The sequence below is a fragment of the Pygoscelis adeliae genome, unplaced genomic scaffold (assembly GCF_000699105.1).
Source record: "Pygoscelis adeliae isolate BGI_AS28 unplaced genomic scaffold, ASM69910v1 Scaffold316, whole genome shotgun sequence".
NCBI classification, from domain to species: Eukaryota; Metazoa; Chordata; class Aves; order Sphenisciformes; family Spheniscidae; genus Pygoscelis; species Pygoscelis adeliae.
Window position 1 is genome coordinate 785,870 of NW_008824905.1, and position 21,479 is coordinate 807,348.

General features: G+C 42.9%; 1 protein-coding gene across 1 annotated transcript in view; it reads right to left on the reverse strand.

Annotated features, from left to right (window-relative positions):
- Nucleotides 1-2,815: 2,815 nt before the first annotated feature.
- Nucleotides 2,816-21,479, reverse strand: part of USO1 (USO1 vesicle transport factor) — a 36,875-nt gene continuing 18,211 nt past the window's right edge. Inside the window, 16 exon segments of the mRNA XM_009324902.1 lie at nucleotides 2,816-3,841; nucleotides 5,012-5,227; nucleotides 5,702-5,800; nucleotides 7,434-7,520; nucleotides 8,299-8,388; nucleotides 8,983-9,146; nucleotides 10,425-10,563; nucleotides 11,580-11,701; nucleotides 12,681-12,862; nucleotides 13,254-13,372; nucleotides 14,048-14,158; nucleotides 18,312-18,332; nucleotides 19,192-19,403; nucleotides 19,649-19,803; nucleotides 20,556-20,644; nucleotides 21,467-21,479. The exon segment at nucleotides 21,467-21,479 is cut by the window's right edge and continues 21 nt beyond it. Coding sequence (XP_009323177.1) covers nucleotides 3,764-3,841; nucleotides 5,012-5,227; nucleotides 5,702-5,800; nucleotides 7,434-7,520; nucleotides 8,299-8,388; nucleotides 8,983-9,146; nucleotides 10,425-10,563; nucleotides 11,580-11,701; nucleotides 12,681-12,862; nucleotides 13,254-13,372; nucleotides 14,048-14,158; nucleotides 18,312-18,332; nucleotides 19,192-19,403; nucleotides 19,649-19,803; nucleotides 20,556-20,644; nucleotides 21,467-21,479 — 1,897 coding nt within the window. The 3' untranslated portion in view covers nucleotides 2,816-3,763.

The window sequence follows — 21,479 nt, forward strand, 5'->3', positions numbered from 1 at the left end:
GACCCATCCCGAGAGGTGTCAGGTTTGACAGCATTAAGTCCCACTCACACCGCCAAACACTGGCAGCACCGAGAGCTGGCCGAAGGGCTTTAGCGAGCAGACATGTTTCACGGACACCCACACCCGCCTTAGCCGAGCGCTGCACAGGCCAGGGATTTGATTGCTCAGCAACCAATTTCCCCCCCTCAATCAGTCTCCAATCTCTCCCCACTCAAACTTTCCCTTATTCCTATAGTTTAAAGAAAGGGAGACATTTTTTCTAGTAAATTACTTACCAAAAAAAATCTCTTAAGCCTGTATGCGTTGCTGAACACTTTGTTTTGATTTTATTTTCTAGGAAGAACTTCACGCAAACGAAGAGGGTTTGGCCATTTTTGAGCTTGCAGAAGACCAGCGGCAGACAGAGGCTGCGTAACACAGGTAAGGCTGTTTTTGCTTCCTTGAAGTCTGTACTTCGCAAACAACTGATCCAGAAAACGGCGTAGCAGCCGTCTCAAAGAAATTACAAAGACTTCCCACATTCAGACCAGGCAGCACTGGACCTTTCCTGAAAACCCTTGCACTGAAAGGGTGTATATGAAGGGACCCACACTGCCTGGTCCGGACACGGCGCATAAGCACCAGCTCTGGACTCCCAAGTGGGTTATGGTGTTCTACTGTTAGCATACAATAATTAGAGTTACTTGCTTCTGCTCTTCACTCCTGGTACTCTCTGCAGCTCAGCACCTCTCGGCCTGTTTATCTGTATCAATGTCAGTATGTGCAACGAGCAAGCTAGAAATCTACCATGTATTTATTTACCTCCTCACTATGATCAGTTGCTTGCTTTGACAAAGAGGCTATGTGGAAAGGATCCAAACACTGTGCAGAGCGAGGAAAAACACCCTGCATTCATGATGTCCCAGTCACGATGGGACAAGAGAAGATTCCAAAGAATTAAGAAAAAATATAATTTTCATGACACAGCCAAGAATGCACAGTCAAATGAATACCTTCTAGGCAAAGGCCACCCATTTGACAATAATACAGTTAGAATCCAGACACGTCTACTACCAGCAGAAAGATATACCACTAGGATGGTGCAATAAAATAATCAACAAAACAGGTTTTCTAATTGGGAAAAGTGCTTTGAACAGGCTTCTTTAAAACCTGTTTGTAACCAGTTTGTCTGTCTCCTGAACTTCCTACCCCACCTAGTTATCTCTTCCTTCATTTTTTGCAATTTCAAACATTTTGAAGTTGCATCCAAAAGGAAGAACTTCCTAAGCATAACACTGCAGAGAATGGCAACTAAAAAATGTTGTGGCATACCATCTTTCGGGAGTGGCACTGATGTCCAGGTAAGTTTGCCAGATTAACAGCTCCTGATCAAGATCAGGCCCGACCATCAATCACGTGCCTTGTGGTTTCGCATACTGAGTCTATGTTTACGCTTATGTTTCAGGCGATTCCATCTCATCAGTGTAAGAAAAAGGTTCGTTTAATTTCCGTATCTTCCTTTCTGTATTCCCCTTCCCTCTACTCTAGAGGCATGCTCGCCTCCTAGGGCATGACTGCATACTGAAGAACAACTTACATAAATATCTGTTTATTTCTGCCCACAGCATTTTTAGAGACCTGGCAGAAGGGCACCCAGAAGACAATAAAGTAAAAACATCTGGGGCAATGTAAAAGGTGCGTAGAAGAGACAAAGAGCCTGCAAGGTCACAGATCACCTAGCGGGACGTGGGGAGGGAAGAACCGATTTCCCTGCTGGTCCAGCTCTACAGGCCACATCAGCTTTACAGGCTTTCCATACATGACAAAGCCACGCGGCTTCCTGACACCACTCCTCCTCCATTGCCACCTTCCCTCTCTACTGAAGGATCCACCACTTCCAAAGAAAAGCACTACTTCACAGGACAGCTGACAGCGATGGGGGAGGAGGTTCAAGCACAAATAAATAAGTAGGTCTGTCTTGTCTAAGTGGGATAGGACAAACTGTCACCAACTCCCTGGGGGTGGTACTGCTGACAGCAGCAAACGGCAAAGCCAAAGCTCACAGGACACCTGGGTACTGAAGCTGTCACCTCTACCAGGGTGCATAAAAAAAAAAAGGTGTTTTTAAAACTGACTTCCCAAGACATGCAGAAAGGAGCTCCCATTGCTTCAGGTGGTAACACTGGTGACAGAATCACTCAGTGCAAATTTAAACTCCTTAAGAAGCGAGCATGCCCTTCCTTTCAGTTCTTCTGTTAAAGTGCCATTTGAGAGAGAGAGAGAGAAGAACGAACAGATTTCTGGGGCCTGCATGCTTCTGCCCTCATTCTTGGATTTTGCATAGAAAAAGAGAAGGTGGACAGGCAACGCCTGTCAGCTGCTTGCTCACAGCTCCTTGTTGATGTGCAGTGTTCAGCAGAAGGCAAGTCACATTGCAGATAAGAACCAGGCCATGTTGTATTGAAGTAAGCCCCCCACAGCCACATAGTATTTCTGCTCCTGTTCTACCATTGGTTCTCGTCCTTGTTCTTTTCCCCCCACTTCCAAAAAAATCTGCCCGAGGGTGGAATGCAAGAGTGGAGCTTATTTAAACTACTCCTTCCAATAATTTTACGTTAAACACACACTGAGTTTAGGAGGTGACTTCGAAAGAGTCTTTCTTTCCCGATCTTCCTCAACTTATCATTTGATTAAGGAATGATTTTATTTTTAAAAAAAAAGCTCTAAGGAAGTTAAGCCGCTACTGAAATATGTATTCTTGAAAAACACACAAATGGAAGCAGCACCCCTCTATACTCATGTGATGAGAGCCCGACTGGTTTTAGACTATTTTACATGTGTATTAAAATTTATTTTATATAACAGGACAAGAGAATTAAATGAATACTAAGTGGACGTACCTATTTTTATTACCAAAAAATGAAAGTGATGCATTTACTGTATTCAGTTTTTTCTTTTAAAAATTTATCTTTTATTCACTCGTCAAGAGCCAATAAGTTATATAAATCATAGCAGTTTTCATTTCCTTACTGAAGTAGTCAACAACAAGATTTTTACTTATTTTTATGCTGACTCAAAAGCATATCAGGTCTTTAGAAAGAGCGTATTGGTCTTTGTTTTTCCATAGAGATTCTTCTTAAAAATGCTACCTTTCTTCCACGTTATTAGCGTAGCGTTGCGGTTCCCCCCGGGAGGTTCCGAATGCAGCCATATCAGGTGTCAAGGCACTCGATGCTGTGCAGGTCCATTCGCACCTAGAGAACCAGCCCACGAGGCCGGCAGAGTGGCCACCGCACACCGCAACCACCCCAACCCTTCCACCTCGCCACTGCTCTTTAAAAGAAGCCACGAATTACACTTAAGCTCCATACTGAAGGCAGGGGCAATGATTCCATTTAACAGACGTTAAACCAAATGCTTTTGTATTTAATTATGTTAAGAGTTCCAGAAGGTTAAAACCATAGACAAATGCACAGAACTTCCGTCAATGACAATGAACTGAGGCAGCAACATTGTCATCCCCATGCTTTAAACAAGGTCTAAAGCAACTTCTAAACAAGTACAATTTGGGCTACTTATGTAGAACTTAAACAGTGATTTTTGTTTGCTTTACCTAGTATGAAGGGTTTTCAAACACTTCAGTAACTTAGAACTAGTCTCACAGTTGCCATTTTCCCATCTGCTTCTCATAAGCAGATGTTTTGCTTTGTATACCACTAATAGATCTTTTTTTTCCCCCCAATAACAACGCAATCTAGTTTTCATGGTAACACACAAAAGCATTCTAGTCTTGCTCCTCTTCATCCCCATCCTCATCTTCATCCCCTTGATCTCCAGATTCAATATCATCTTCATCTTCAACCTGAAATTAGGAAAGATCTGTTGTGAGCAGTAACATCCCTTACTCTGATCAAACCTTTTGAAGGCAAAACAAATGCTGAGGGAGTGGAAAATAAGTATAAAGCTAACCTAAAATTATCACGCTGTATCAATTAGCTTTTGATAAAGTCAACGGTCATTTTGTAAAGTCACCCAGTTTTTAAACTTCTCTGCTAAGGATGGCTGACTACTGGGAACAACAGCCTCCGTTCAGCACCATCAGTTCTGCCCTGTACATTCGAGTAAGCAACTTCATATGCGCTGCTGTTTCCCCATACAGTTGCGTGAACTAAAACCCACAGATCTTCACCAGATAGGCTGAGGAGGAAAACATGTCTGTCCAGTGCTTTGCAATTCCACGAGTGAAGCTGCTAATGTCTTCCAGGGTACTTTCTCCCTATTTAAGTCTTTTAAAGGTCAACAGACTCAAAGATTCCTTGGCTACACTTACAGGATCTGCACTTGCTACAAATACTTCTTAATACAAATAATGCCTCCGCCCACCGCAGACTCTAAAACCTTATTGCTGCAGCTGAAGCTAAACCAGATGACTGTTAACTACCGAAATGTAACCTCCTTGAAGAAGGATTGCCTGAACAACAGAATGATTGTCTCCCAGTAGGAAACCCATGCTCTAGCCTGGTGTTCAGCCACAAAAGCTGCAGCACAACAGCTAGTTAACGTCCACCTTAGTATCACATGTCCAGCTGCAAGTCACAAGGATTCTCGAAAGAAACTGCCCTGACAGTTTGCAGTTAACAGTTCTAGTTATCACTTGTATTATCTGTGGAACAATCCCTTAGGATTCTAACACGGCCATCATCTGCCTTCTAGCTGGCAGCCAGGACAAGCTGCAGCAAGGCCAGGCACGTGGTCAGGTATCATTCCAGACACATACATGACAAATAGTTTTCCTCACAGGAGTTTGGCAGGTACCTCTCCAATCCCTAAGCTGAACACTTCTCTCAAGGGGCAGTCCTCATCTTTCATTGGTGGCTGCCAATATAAGTTCAGAAAGCAACTCTGGTAGATTCAACAGCCCTGTATTTATAGAAAGATGCCTCACCAGGCTTACTGGATCAAGTATTGCCATACCCAGACTGCTCAGACCTGTCTGGAACCGAGAGCTCACTTCACCCATTGTTTTGCTTACCGGTACACCAAGATCCTTCAATTTGATCTTCAGTGCAGATAGTTTCTGATCCTGGTCAGCCAAAAGCACCAGAAGATCATCCTGTTCTTTCTTTGATTCTGCAACTTCTTGCTGAAGTTTACTTTTCTCATCTTGCAAGATAGCAACTGTACTACTGGATGAATCCAGGTGCTGTTTTAGTGATTCTTTTTCCTCGGAAAGGGCTTTGACTTCACTCTGGCAACAGGAAAAATACCGCACCAAGTTATACCATAAGCACAGGAACAGCTGAAGCCTTGTTTCCTACGAACACGTTCGATACGCTACCTGTAACAGCTCCAACCCCACCAAGTGCCCTGTGGTCTTGCTCCCACACACCTCCTTACCCAACTCCCCTTATTACCAACCAGGAGTAAGGTAGGTAGAAGTCTTAATAGTGGCTACCTTCCTCCCAGCCAAACTGGATCGTCCATGTCGGAGTAAAGCTATTTCCTAGACTGTCCTTACCGACCCTTTCAAGGCAGACAAGGCCTACATTTCCCAAATGAAAAATGGAGGAGGAGACGCATCCAGCTTCCCCTACGTAGCCTGAAACACTTAAGATGCTGAGGAAACAAACCGCTTCCACCCAAAGCCTTTCCTATCGTAGAAGTCCTCCTAACTGAAGGCTGAGTATTAAGTGATTTGGTGTGGTGTTCACCCACTACCAACCTTCAGTTCTTTTATTTCTCGCTCAAGTTGTCCCTCCAATTCAGAGTTGTTTGCTGCTGTTGCACCGCTGTCTCCTAACACAGGATCTGCAGTTGTATTCTGTGGACAAGAAATTCAGTATCAGAGCACTGATTGCCTCACATACAAAGACAGCAAGTTAAGACGTTATAGAGTCAGACATACAATTTAAAAGCATATTTTCTTCTTACAGCATAGCCAAGATGTGGTAGTGGTATACATCCTGTGCTGCAAGGCATCAGGAAACAGATCTGTGCTTCCAGGGGTCTCAATAAATACATATGCACGTGCACACAAAAAGGAGAACACAAGGTGCAACCCTTATTTCATAGAAGTTGCACTCTAAAAAGACTTAGTTTTTTTTCGAGGCAGACCCTGTCTATTACAGGCCACCAGCCTTCACTCAGGTGCTTCCTAAGTGCCAAAGTTGTTTTTTTTTAAATTCAGCTAAATATCCGAATCTTTCTATGTGACTTCTAAAAACAGCAATAGTTTAGTCTCAGCCAGCCCTACCCAAAGTTATTATTTCCAAAATGCAGCAGCTGTCTCTCAGCTAAAACTGCAACGTGGCATGAATTCAAGACAACTGCTTCTCCAGTTATACCACGTTTAAGCCAAAGCTCTAGGAAAAGTAAAGTAGGCAGTCTGTAGGACGGCAATGAGGTGGTCTGACAACTGGTGGCAGCATGGAGCACTTGAATGTGCCTCTGCCTCATGAGCACGCGTGGCCAACACATGTGCAATGGCATCTTATATCAGAGCAGCTGAGACTTTTGACAGTGGAAGTGTTAAAAGCCTTCCTCTCTCAGACAATCTGTACATTGAACTAAACACTTGATATTTTCCCCGCACAAGTCCTCTTTCCTGCAATACCGAAATTAGAATTTGATGCACAAGTCAGAACAAACTAGCCAGAAGCGAGAGTTTAAGCGAGTCCAGCTACCACAGATCGGCTACCCTGTTTTCATTATAGCAGAGCTGTCAAGCAGGGCACACAGGAGTTACCCTCGTTCTGCTTCAGCACTGAACATCACATATCGTCATTGTTTCAATTGTTTGTGGGGCCATGCTCCTGCAGCTTTATCTGGTAGTTCTGCTGTGGAAACGTCTGTAACATTTTCATGCAACTCGTCATTTAAGTTGTCTAGCTCAACATTCACTTTCTAATGCCATTAGCTAGTTTTGAGGACACAACCGCGCTTATTTATCTATTCTGTAAGGCTTTATTGGCTAATCTTTTCGATACACAGCTACAAAAAGCCCTGAAGCATTTGGAGGTCTGCACAGACTGATGTACCTACCATTTGCCATCCAACTGTACGTCAACTTTCAAATTAGTATCCTCAACTGTTTATAAGAATAACGATCCCTCTAATGTACATGATGTCATGCATTTGTGGCTCACAAGAGACTACTTCCTTTGATTAGGGTATAAGCTTAAAACACTGAATAGTTGGTATTCCTTTGTTTAAAAAAAAAACAAGGACCAATGGCCTCACAGAGCACTAACTTGACTGGAAGTCCCCTCTTTGCTCATGAAGGATTTGTCTAGGTAACACGTTACTTCATTCAAAACACTGCTGGAATCACTTGCTGACGTGTATTCTTAAAACAAGCTTGGTTTAGGACAATAGCTACAGATAGCATAAGCAGGAAAGCGAAGTCTTCGAGATTTAGTCCCCAAAGAGAAAATAAGGAACTTTTTCATCGGTACCATTACTTGTAGCTTTTGATTCTCAGTCTGAAGCTTCGAGATTTCTGCAGACTGTAGTTGTATCTGACTCCTGAGCATTTCTAATTCCTTTGGGAAACAAAGACAAAACATACTTTTAAGTTTATTTGATAAAGCAAGGTAGTTATTCACATTAGATTTCTCTTAAGTTAAATGGTACCAGACTAACTGCTTCCTACTAGCATACATCAGAGGAAAGCTGCATCTCTCTCTCAACGAGAGCACAGCAACCATTTCTCCAGAAGACAAAACTAGTCAGCAACATGCACCATTTTCCGCCCTGCTCGTACAAACTCTTTTCTGTGGAATGCCCAACCAAGGCATCTGTCCAAGCCTCAGTTGTGTTTATAAAGGTGTTTCACACCACTAGCATTCCCATTAGCATCCTCTACGCATTACCATTCTTGGTGCAGAAACCCATGACGACCTACCAATCCAGGCATTACTAGTTCTCTAATCAGAGTAACTCTGCTAGGTATTTTCTGAGCAACAGCTACCTTAAATTACTGAATCTGCAGATATTTAAAACACTTACTGAATGCTGTACATCTAACACCTGGAAGCTTTCACATCAACATTTAAAGATACGTTTTGCAATGGATAAACAGATAGTTTTTGCAAGTCTGAAGAGTCAGTTGAAGTGTCTTCTGCTGGCTCAAACCCGCTTAGCAAAAACAACTGATTTATTTTTGGATGCATAATCTTGATGCTCCAGGATTAGTACCACACCATTAAAAACATCAACATGTTCAGGAATCGATGCTCCTCCCTGAAGTTTGACAAAGCTCCCTTCCCATCCCGAGCTACCGCTGTTCACTGCAGCTTTGCTGAAATACCACAAGTTCACCTTCTGTAGTTCATTATTGTGCTCCAAGCCACCAGACTTGCTGGTCTGCAAAGACTGCTCTGTTGTTCCCATTTCCAGCTGTGAAGACTTCTGTAATAGCAACAGGAAAATCAGCCTTAGAACTAGACAGACTAAGTCATGTTGTCAGAACACAAAGCAAACCGTGTGCTTGCATGATCAAAGTTCCCAGCAGAGAAGGTGCAAACAGGCTAAGTAATGCATGTTATAAAGCTCTCCAATTACATGAGAGCAGCTGGATGGTGTCCTCTAAGGTGGCTGCAAAAGCATTCACCAGTTCAAATGCAGAAGACATGCACAAAGTATGAGAAGCATGCATCATCCTGCATTTTGACAAGCAGGCCACCAAACACAGGCCACCACAAATATGTCTTACCCCACTAAGCTCCTAGGAAACACCTACTGTTTTTTCCCCACCCAAAACATGCTGAAAAACACCGATTCTACAGGACAACAGGTCAGCTGCACAAACTACTCTTGGGCACAGTGTGAAGCAGAAAAGGCTCTGCTGAAGCTGTCTCCCACCTTGCTTCCTATTATCGGCATGCGATCAGTTATGATTGCTTGACTCCCATCACAATGAGGACTTCACAGCTTAAGGCAAATTATATTTGAAAACAGGAATTGGAAGCTGCATCAAGTTCTGCTGAGACAGTGAGCGCTTACCAATTTGTCAATCACAGAATCCTTTTCCCTTAACTGCCCTTGCAGCAGCTCATGCTTGTTTTTCCATTCTTCCAACTCCTCTTTCAGTTTGCTCACTTCTTCCACCTGAATGCCATTCATCTGAAACGTATCACTGTGGGAATTGTGATGCTGAGTGTCCTTTCCTAGGGGACAGAGTTTATAACAAAGGTCACAAACACCAACATCATTTTGAAGTTAGCTTCAAACACACCAATTAAAGTATTTATTGCCCGTCCTCCTCCCGCCCCGCAGGGCAATATAAACACCAAAGCAGAGTATGTAAGAATTCTCTATCAAAAGCTGAATAAAGAGCTCTAATTTGCTATTCCTTCAAGTATGTATTTGTGGCTGCACCTGCACCCTGATTCAGTCTTTCAGTTCATCCAAAATAAGTTCATAGACAAATTATTCTCTAGAGGAAGGACAATTGTTTCCTTATGTATTTTTCATCATAAGTAATCCTGAAGGCAGAATTACTTTTTGAAATCATGTCATATCCGGCTTATCAGGCATCTTGACCTCGGAATAGCTTGAATATACTGTCCTGATTTAAGCATTCAGTTAGCAATCTCTCTAGTGATAGTAATAGGCCTCATCTTGCACATCTGGCATACCACAGTTCTTCCCAATTCACGCTTTCATTCACAGACCCAAACTTCAGCACACACCGTGGCCCATCTGTTCGTGTTCTAAGTCTGAATAGACAACGACTGTTTTGGAGTAACTTAAGAAACAAAGGTATAGAAAGCCTCTACTGGCAGTTCCCTGGTAGCCAACAGTTCCTACAAGCAAGCTTCAGCTCTTACCCCTCACCAGGCACACCACACACAGGGTGGCAAGGAAGGGCTTTGGCTTTTCATCGCGGGCAACCGAAGTGATACCGGGATCAGGTCAGAAGCTATTGCTAATCCCAGTATTTCCATGCATCCATCTAAGTGAACTGTCTGGACTACAGCAGTCTTCTTCAGGTGCTTTTTTTCCCCCTGAGCAGGCCTACGTGGCAGACAGGCCCCAGCTCAAGCGCTCAAACAGATCTCACGGAAAACGGTACTATTATTTCAAGAGACCCACGACTTAAGCACAAAGCAAGAACAAATTATACCTTGTTCACATTTTCAGGCTGTCCTCTTGGTTCTCACTGTGCTTTATTCTGTAAGTTTAAAGGCACTTAAAGTAAAACCTAATATTTTTAGATAACGAGGCAAATCTGATGCTTAAACAAAATTGTTTGCAATGCTCAACATCAACTTGAAAAAAGTGTATTTTATCTCTACGGGAAGTTTTCATATGCTGCAGAACGTACAACAGCATGCCTGAAGTGACAGAAGGTCATCTGCAGGAGCTGTTCCGTAGCTTGCCATAAATCACACAAGGTCTTTGCACTAGCAAGATTTTTTTTCATTATTCTTTCTGAAGCCTACCTAGCTGTACTTTAAGGAGATTGTATTGGTCCTTATGCTGTTGGATCTGCGACACTTGTTGTGTAACGGTTGCTTGAAGCTGTTCATTTTGAGATGTTAAAGTGTTAATTCGTTGTTTTAATTCTTCAAGCTCCTGGTCCTGTGAAAGGAAAGAAAAGGCACTTAGAGTAATAACACTTCCAAATACAATACTGTCAGGAAGGCAAATAAAGAAAGGAAAACCTTAACTCCACCATTACACGCTACCGGTTAGTGACACTGTCCAGTGCTACCTGTAACAGATGAGCAGAAAAGCCTCATGCAAACCTACAGAGCTATTCCTAGGAGAAGAGCTTGGGAAAGACAGAAGCAGCCTCTCACACCAGACCAATGCCTTCCGTATCTTTTGGAGGAGACCTCCAGCATCCCCACACCAGGGACAGCAGGAGAAAGAAAAAGGAAATACATGAAATCCGATGACTGTAGTTTTTCTCCATCACACTGAAGCCTGCACGCATTTGGTCCACTTCAAGAGTCTTTAAAGAAGTCGTGATAATTGCAGTCATCACATGTTCAATAAAGCCTCACTGGCAGTTCAAAAGTGCCCCTTAATTCCACATGTGCACTATATTCTGTGTCCATTCCAGATCCCTGAACTAAAAACGCCTGCTTCAGCTCCCCATTAGCTATTTAAGTTACTTAGCTTTGCTCCTCTACTTCTCAGTCTAAGCTGTGGCAACAAGTGAACTACAGTCGGAAAAAAAAGTTTTTGAGAGTCCAACCACAGCAGGTATGCCCAAACTTGACTGACAAACTTCATTTCTTCATTCAGCCACATATCATCTGTCATCTTTTCAAAGGTGAGAGCACAGAACTAAGAATTACATCTCTTTGTGAAGTGCTGCAAGTTCTCCAGTTACTCATTTGAAAAGGAACAGTTAAACACAGGGAAGAGCAGATGTACCCCAGGAAAAGAATTGAACTTAACCAGCGTTCTAAACACTGACATTTCAGTCGAACCAGAACTTGGCTTAAGTTTTTTTTACAAGTGTTTCTGTGTTGCTCAATTCCTTGTTACTTGTTTTGGAACAGTGGGTATCAAAATGCACTGTGGTACCTCTGAAAGCCAGAATAAAGAACTTCTGGAGGCACGTGTACAGTGTAACTCCCTCTTACCTGCTCTCTAATGACTTTTTTGTAGTGAGTCACGATGTTGTCATGCTGTTCCAATGTCTTCTTGACCTCCTCCTCCTTTTTATCTTCCTCACTGGACTTGTAAATAGCTTTACTTATGACACCTGTCAAAAAAGTTTCTGTCAACTAAAGCCCAGTTCACATATCTTTTTTTGTCCTCAAAACAGTCTCACAGCCTCACTCAGTTTAACTGAGTTCACGGCATTAGAAACTCAACCTGCACTTCAAAAAAGGCAATTGTCCCAAACAGGTTTAAGAAAATAGGAAACGACAATTTTCTTATAGCAAGGTTTGCACACTTATTGCTTTACACAGTTTCAGAAAAGCAAACGGCTGTTTTGAGTCCTTCCTATCAGAAAAGGTGTGGTTTACTTGCATTATGGCTCCACTACAACTGTTGCCGAAGTGGTTGTGCAGATAAGTGAAAGACTTAGGACTACAAGGGCAACACGCAGATGAAACGTGACTGGGCAAAGCCATCTGCACTGTTGCTGCTTCAAGGTTCTCTCCTTCTCTAAACTGATTTAAGTGGGGCAATATTAATAAACAGGACATTAGGTAGATGTTAAGGATGATGATAACCTGTCTCTTTTGTGAAGGACAGAAAACACTAAAGAAAGTCCCTATCATTTTCTAACAAGCCAGGCAATTCAGCATTCGTCATTTTTCTTAACGAATCAGTTAGAAACAGCCAATATCTAGATTATGCACTTCCACAAATCAAGCTTCTGTGACCATCGGTATGTGCTCAACACTTGAGTCTCTATGTGAGCACAGGTAAATACACCTCTTGACCACAGAGCGGTAACTCACAGCATGTATTAAGAATCACTTCACCTAAGAATATAAAGTTATCCAGTTAGTACAAGCCCCGATTATGGGCTTGTACTGGGAGTATTTTCACTGAATACTTGCACTGCAAGCTTGGGTATATGATTACTTACAGCTATTACTGTAACATGTTTTTCAGAATACTCCATTTTAGTATCATCGCACTACATTTAAAAGGGTTACATTCAGCACATTCGGTAGTTCAGTCATCGGCGCATCACGAAAACTACAGAAATGAGCATAACACCTCACCTTCCAATTCCTTTACAAGCTTGGTAAATTCATGATCAAACATCATGTGGTCTGGGCTAGAAAAACTAGGCTGTGGTTTCTGAGCAGCTCTGGAATAAAGTTCATGTTTGCTAATGAAGCCAAGCTTCTCAATAAAGTTCTCCCTGCCAATCCTCTTCTCAATCAGCTGTTTCAGCTTCTCTCTAAAAGGAAGAGACAAATCAATCACAGCACAACACTTGAAAAGTAACCAACCCATCCTTCCCTCAAGGTGGTTTTTGCAGTTACAACTCTGATTACGTGTCTCAAGTCTTAACCGCACTAGATGCCTCGCATTCAAGATGCAATTTTTCAGTTGCCACTGACGTGTTCTCAGCCGAGGAATACACAGGTTAGGAGGACCTATGCAAAACAACTATCTGCTTGCCTAGCTAGAGGTGGGTCAGTTATTTTTCCATCCCGTAAAGAACATGCGTAGAAAACACTGAACCAAATATTCTCAACTGCACCGCCTCAGTTAAAAGCCTCTTAAACCACCAGCTGCCCTTCACAGAACCTTTCCCCACAGACCTCTCATTTCTACCTGATACTTACTTCCTGTAATTTTCAAGGGAATTGTCATTGTAGTAGATGGAAATGCCAAGCAAAAGCGCACACAGGCCTTGGACAAGCTGCTCCTCTTCTCCAAGGTTTTCGGCTATCTGCCCCGTGAGCTAGAGCTCTTGTTAAGGCTATTTAAGATATTTCATAAGCACAATACACGTAACATACTTCTCCCTGTATAAATCCCCAGTTAAAATTAAGTTCACATGTAAAACCAAGCTTGATTAGGAAGCAGGCAAAATAGCTGATGAAACCTCGCAAAGCTAGCTCCTATTTTGACGTACTTGGGTTATCGGTGGTTTCCCTGAAATTTATTTTCTCAGTTACTGTCTCCTTAACCGAGGAGATTTAATTGTTCCAAAACAGACATTCAGTTTAGATAAGGTGACAGTTTAGCCTTACGTACTTCAGTCACATTTTTTTCTTGAAAAGCTAGCATAGAAATAAGCTTCAACAGACGTAGGAAATATTCTTCCTACCTCTTGGGTGTAAGCGTAAGCCACACTAAAAATATCAATGAGCTTGTCGAAATAAAAAATACACTTCGCTGGCACAATGACATAGCTTTCCGCTCTACTTTAATTTACATGCGCATCGTACAGACAGGTCAGCATACACAGAGCAACTGTCCACAAAAGGCTGGTTTTATCTCTTGCCCCAGTGCATTTTCTTTTGTGTCATGCAGTATCCCTGCAAACTGATCTAGATAAACATTTAACTGGAACGTGAATAATCCAAGTAATTTCTAGGCAAGCGGTTCTTCTCGGCAAGCAGGTCAAGGATACAAAAGGTATATTGGCTGGATTGTGAAGGAAGTGGGTGACAGCAATCGAGCAGTTGCTTAGCCAAGTGCAAAGCAACATCAGTAGTCCAACCCTGGTCTGTACTTTGCTGCCCTGAAAAGAATAAACCCCCCATCGTTATCTTTCCACAGTGGACGACTAAAATACCAAAAAAAGCTGTACTTGATTCAGAACTTACCCACTTCGACCTCATCATTTGGAAAACAACAAATCAAGTCTTACAAAACACCCATTCGTTAGTTACTGAACACAGCTTTAGTGCTTTGATGAAACTAAGTATTAAACCATTCATATTTAACTGTTTTCAGAGCAAAACAACAAGCAACACAGATGTGAAATATGACTCAATGCAAATTAGCACCAATATAAAATCATAACAAATTAGTTCTGCTTTTATAATTAATACTAGGGTAACATGAAGGAACATACACACAAACCCTGTAAAGAAGGAACAAGATGTAAATTAAGTCAGGTAAGGATTCCCTGTAAGAGATGCATCGCTAAGACTTCCCCTGCTGATTAAAAATTGCCATGTGTTCCTAATATTATTTTGTAAGTAAAGCAAGATAATACTGGAGCAGCTTTTGATTCAGACAATATGCACATTAAGCCAGCAAGAGGAATGCTAACTGCAGTATTTGTTTTTGTTAATTAGGGAAAATTATTTTTCATCTGCAAATTGACTGTGTTCTCAACTCTGTCCCCCTTGTCTTTGCTGCAGATATTGTGGGCACGGCAGTGTTAAAACAGGCATACATCTCTTCCAATAGTCAACATTCAGAAGGCAACCAAGAAAAACCTTCCCTGCATGTAAAACTAAACTTCACACAAGCACCTAATAAATCGGGTAAAGTAACTGCAACCCAAAGTCAAGTCTCGAAGGCAAGATGAGGCGTACAGAACTGCTGGGATATCTTCAAAAGGGGGCAAGAAAATACACTGGATCGAGTGGTCACAGGGATCAAGACAGTGGCAAGAGAGAGAAGTATTCATCAGCAACAATGAAAGAGTCTGTGCTTGAGAGTTACCCGCGCTTGAGACGTTGAACTTCCATCCTTGCCTCTGATAAACCCCTATGCTTTATAACTGAAGGCAGTATTGTTTTTACCTCTAGCTAAGCATTACCAAAAAAAAAAGCCTCCCAAGGTCTTTGAATAAGCCAGCTGGCCCACTGAAACAGCCAGTGAGCAGCAGTCTGGCAAGAAGCTCTTCTGTAGCAGGCTCGCAGCTACCCAACTGCTGCTGCAGGCCACAAGACAGACAGGAACTGAGTCTAGCAACTCTGGAAGAAAATGCCAAGCTCTGAGGAGACCGCCGTCAAGGACTTTGTTTTGAGGTGCTGTGATTCGCTGCAGCGTATCACCATCACTACGATTAAACAATCTCCTTAAAGGAGGAGAACAGAGATTACAGATATCGAGAATGTGGCAGCCATCCCTAATGCGGCACACGTAGGAAAGGGAGCGTCTGGCCCTTGTTCATCATTATCATCATCATTACTTCCAGAGACCCAAGTGAACAATGTCGGAACAGCAGAGAACACAGCCATCACCACCAACCACGCAGCACCTGCCTGTTGTGTTTCACGGTGAGTACTACATGCCCTACTAGCAATCATTGTTTAGTCTTTGCTATAGGTTTGTCTGCAGCTTTGTTGTGACCCTGTTGTGCTCTTTTATTAACACCCAGATTAGCTTCCTTGCTGCTACCCTTCTAGCTGAATGCCACAACTGGTTTCCACTGACCTAGACCTCACTGCAAATGGCCTAGTCCCCAAACTCTATTATCCTCCTGCCCTCTCCTTTCCTCTGGACTGGCTCATTTAGCTTTCCCTATCACCACTGTCCATTTCCCCTGCCCGCCTTGCACTTGGTCATTAATTAGCGACTTGCATGCAACACAACACTTGCAGATCTCTGCTCATGAGGCGACATTTATTTCCAAGACAGTCTAATGACAAGACATGTTTAAGAGATTCACTAGCGTGTAGCAGGTTTACCCACAAAGGCAAGACAGAATGCCGGAAGAGCTGTCTCACCACTTCCTATTACCCACTAGGTAAGGCTAAGAACTGTGTTCACACTCCAGTCTTCAGGTGAAGCATGAATGAAGACACAAGGTGACAAATCATAGGTCTTACAAGCTCATACAGAAAATCACTTGCCACTCCACATTGGTGTAGTGCACTACAATAGTATTGTCTTGTCAGGCAGCTTAGCTGGAGAACCTGCTGACCGCAGAGGCCCTTCCTGCTACACTAAAGCCTCTAGACAGGCGATTTGCTTCCTCATTGCCATCTCACAGAACTACAGGGTCACCTAGGTTGAAAGGGACCCTGGAAATCACATAGGCTGTACGCTGCTTTAGCACGAGACCGCTGCAAAAGCACCAATTTTGCCCAAATAACTTCCATATTAGATGCAGTAACAGCCTCATGACACAGCCAACTGTGTAACTTAACCTGCCCCAGAAACCCCTTTGGGGAAACATGACCCTAACGCAGCAGCGCTGAAGGACGTCCTTGCATCCACTGGATGGATGGAGCATCCACCCTCCACACTCACGGCATGCCCCCACCTGCAAGTACCATCATGCAGCGGACAGGGAAACTGCCCTTGTTTCCCCACTCATTGCTCCTCACACCTCAGACTGCTTCAAAACTGCCGGGAATACCTTTTCCCCAGTCCTGCCACTCTAGAGGGAGAGCTATGACCCTCCCTATGCTCACCCTTAATGTCTCTAGCAAACCTGAGAACAGGCCACTTGGCTTGACCAACTCCACCAAGCTCCTATTTCTACAAATGCCAGACTTGGCTACACTTAAGCGCTTTAATTGCTGACAGTCTGCATTTAATCCCCCAGTAACTACCCACGCTACACTGCTTTCACCTTTCTGGAATAGACAAAAGTTACTTGGAGTGACCAGAATCAGTCCAAGGAAGTTAAAAGTTCAAACTGCATGATCACTGACAAAATGGCTGTAACACCCATTATCTGCGCAAAGACACCAGTCACGCCAGCTTACTATTTGTCCAAAGATTGAGTCAATTCTCCCCAACTGAACAAAAAGAAATGCTTGCTTCAAACAGAACAAACAAGCAACACTAGAAAACCTTTTCCCCTCACTTACATTTACAAATACTGGCTCTTATTGTCCCAACACTATTAGCCAGTTCATACGCACTGGGAATAACCACTGTAACTGGCAGCCTTGCCCTACAGCACATTGGCAGACCTTGTGCTTCTTGAAGAGAACGCTGGTAGAAGTGTCTCTTACCTCGTCAGAAACATAAAGTTACTTTTGCTTGTGTGACCCAGCATTTACAGCACACGTTATCTGCTGGAAGCAGTTGCAAACCACATTTATTCTCAAGCACTGCATGCTATTCTGAGGTCAAATTAACATGTTTTGCCTAAGGATTTCCACACAGTCCAAAACACCCTCTCTAAAAAATAACAAAAAACCACCCCACACAGCTATTTTCCAGACATACCATGATAACACCTACTGCGATAGATGACAGCTCTCCATGGCTGCTGTTCTACAATTCAGGGCTGGTAACAGTACAACCCCACCCCTCAGGACAACTGTGATGCATGTGGTAAATAAAGCAGACAATTCCACAGCAGCGATATTTCAGAATTGTTTTTTCTGCTGCTGATAACCAACTTAGCAGCGCTTTAAGTCACACAGCCTCAAAGTCCAACAACTCACTTCAGGGGTCATTTGCTAGTAATGAGATCCCTGCTATTCACAACTAGTAGCTCCAAGGTTAAAACTTCTGCTGGTAAGTAGAACATACAAAGCGGCTGAAAGGCGGGTTAAACACAGTTTTTCTTGTAGCAGTCAGGAAATCAGCAGCATGTTCCCACTTCAGATTGTACCAGCTGTTTGCTACAGGCCAGTCTGAGAAAACAGCATTTCTAACAGTTTTAATTTTTCTTACAAGAAAGCGCATCTGTTAGGTGAACAGATGGCAAATGAGTCTACCCCACTGGCAAGAAAGCACCCGTGCGACCCAAGATCTTTATCCCATAGTTTTGTGGAACACCCCCAGAGAATCCCTTGGAGACACAGAGCAAGCTTGTTACGCTAGGAAAAAACCCAAACCCAACTGCAACAAAGCTGTAAGTGGAAACACATCAAAAAGCAGTTAAAGAAAACCTGCCCAGCAAAACCCAAGACAAGAGGAAAAGGCCTACTTTTGGCAAGAAAATGCCAAAGCTGTGCCAAAAAAATACATACCCGTCTGTCGATCTTATCACCCTGCAAGTTACACACATATTACTTGAGAACCTTGAAGCGGAACACATTTCAGAAACATCCCCCCAAAGTTTAGCCTTAAATGATACAAGGGGTTCAAAGAGCCACAGGCAGTTTTACTGACTCAAGCTTACCTTAGACAAAAATACCAGGAAAAAGGATAAAAAGGAGTACTGTCTATTTTCAGGTAAAGCAGATAAAAAAAAGTCACATGAACGAATTCAAAATTCCAGCATTCTGCCAGTATTCTCAGTTGCAGGAAAGTCCAATTGCTGCCAGTTAACTAGCTCCTTATCGTTACAACCATTCAGGGGAAAAGTATGCTTAACAGAAGCGAACGTCACAAGGAAGCGGGGGCTAGGAGGTGAAGTTCACTCACTTGTCATTTGCAAAGCCAGGTGTTCACGTGTTGAACAAGTTCAAAAAAGCTTTTCGCTTTGAATAGCAAAACCAACAACAATCAACACGTGAGAGCCTAGTATTTTCAAGATGTTTCAAGTTAGCAGTTACAGGTTAAATAGTAACCAGGCACTTCTTCGGCCACAAAACGTGACTGGGGATCCTGCCAGTTTGCCTTGTCTTTTAAACCAAGTTTAAGGTCTAGCTGCTTTAGGACCCTCTGCCTACTGAGAGCAGACAACATCAAGCAGCAATTGCTGATGAAAAAGATTTGCTGCTTTTCTCCTCCCCCTGAAGCGTAGAGTGCTTTAGGCAAAGCTTAAAATCAGTCTGCAAAAGAGAGAGAATCCTCCTCCTCATTAAGCTAGCACTCATGCCTTCCTGCGATGCACCTGCACAAGAGCAGCATTCTTCCCGGATACCCGGAGTTTGAACCCGAAGCGGGGAGCAGTCGTTGCCGTACCTGCGAGAGGATGTTGGTGCACTGCTGCAGCAGCGACACTGGCGGGTTGCCGATGCTCGTTGCTAGCTGAACTCTCAGGAGCTGTTCTTTCAGAGTAGCGTTTTCCTGTAACGCGTGGGCCAGGGCCACGGCAGCACACCAGTTTGAGAGAGAGTCCGTGGAAAAGAGGCCCCCACAGAGCAGCTGACCAGCCGAGACAGAGTTACCTGTAGCTACCGGAACGGCCAAGAGGTACGAGTGAGATTAAAACAAGCCACAAAACCGGCAAAACATTTAAGACATCAACATACAGTTAAAACCCAGAAAAATGAAACTAGTGGAATTTTACAGGAATCATAAGCCAAATCATCTTGCCTGGATCAGACACTTAATGGCAGATAAATAATTTTGCAAAAGACATTAATCGATGCATTTGTGCTAGTTCACAACTCACCGCAGAGACGTTAGGTTTGCATACCGTCAATAGTAGATGGCAGAAGCGTTGAAACAATTTCTCCTTGTCCTTTTTGGTTTTTGTACAAAAAGCATTGGAAACAATAGAGAACAGCACAGCGTAGCACAAAAGGCTGCCTTTCGTTTACCATGGACATCAGAAGTACTACAATTGCAGGCCTGTTTGGAAAGGAAAGAGAAAAATCCTTAGGACAAAGTTGTGAATGAAGACAACCACCGATACACAATTTGGAGTGTATTCTCCAGGTAAGGAAAGAGACTTTGGCCTACTTCAACTATTACCATTTCAAACATTTGAGTAAAACCTTTGATTTTAGTACCAAAGTTTTTCATTTAGTTAATACACAAAACATTAGATTCATTATACCTGACTGCAATGAGCTAGCGTTCCTCCGCAGTGTTTTAATTTCCCGTTGAGTCTCCTGCTGCTCCCCGCTAGCTTCAATAATACTGTAGAAAATGCCTCATAAGGCCATTAGCAACTTGTAATACAGAATGCTCTTTTTCTACCCTCACCCTCATATTCAAATGTTGAGGTTAAGATCTCATTAAGCTAACACTTGCTGTTCCCCAGTCTGAGAAAATATCAATTGCCTGCCTGTTTTCCTAGCCTCTAAATCCTTTCGTAGGCTGGCTGACAGTGGCAGCTCGTCCCAATCTAGGAATTTCTCAACTATTGCTCGTTCACTTTTCGGGTACCACATAACAAATAACATCAGTTCTAGGCCTTATCGCTGTGGAAACACACCTGACACCTTCATGCTATATCTAATACACCCAATGTGAACTTGAAGCTGTCGCTCTCTATCATAATTCCAAACTCTGATTTTAAACAATCCTTTGGATTAGACTGCCATTGCCCATACCAATACATCATTACCTAACACAGTTAAACACTTTTCTTCCTCTACCTTGGTGGATTAGAAGGTGCGTTTACAGAGGCAAAGTAGTCTTGATTCATCTGGCATCCTCGAATGACCTCTGATACAGTATTAATGGTCTACAGAAAGGGCAGAGAAAAATATTACATCGATAGTTAAACGTGAGCCATAATCTACTACCTAGATCACTCAAAATTATCCAAGATTACACTTGACCGCTCAGAATCGAAAAAACACATACCAAGTCTCAGCATAGGGATTTATTCACTAAAACCATTTCAAATTAAATCCAAACAACTAACAGGTGTGAAGCGTGCTGAGCAAAGGTTAAGGGACAGAAAGCTCAGACGGCTTTATCGCACCCAGTTACCTCCAACTTCATGTTCTGCGTCAGATGAGTTTTGCTATGACAGCCAGTTAAACTGGACATTTTAAAGAAGTCGAAAGGTGAAAGAGATAAAAGAATTGGAATGGAGGTTGCGCCAAAGGAACCAGTCTACACTCCATCTAAGCACATCATTTTACTAAGGGAAAAAACACCTCATCCTACACTGCTGACAAGGCTTTCTAAAAGCTAGATATCCCGCACGGTTGGAAACCTGCTGAGTCAGAGTATTTCTAGACTCTCTCAAAAGAGAAAAACAACAAAAAACCCCAGCCCCAGAACAGGGAATAACAGGAATCCATTCAGTCACTCTGGCATATGCTGAAATCCAACAGAAAAAATAAGCAAATCCGAATCCTTTCTGGTTACAGAATATAATGTAAAACATAAACATTTATGTTGCCCGCACAGGAAGCTGACATCTCTGGCATCTGAAATACTTTCTTAGCAAATATTATCATTTCAGTTTGTCTCTGCAGCAACCAGTTATCCCTGCAGACTCCTGCTTTCAGCCATTTAGTTGTCCCCATCCCTACATCTATTTGCTCCCTCTTACTTCTGTCAGGATA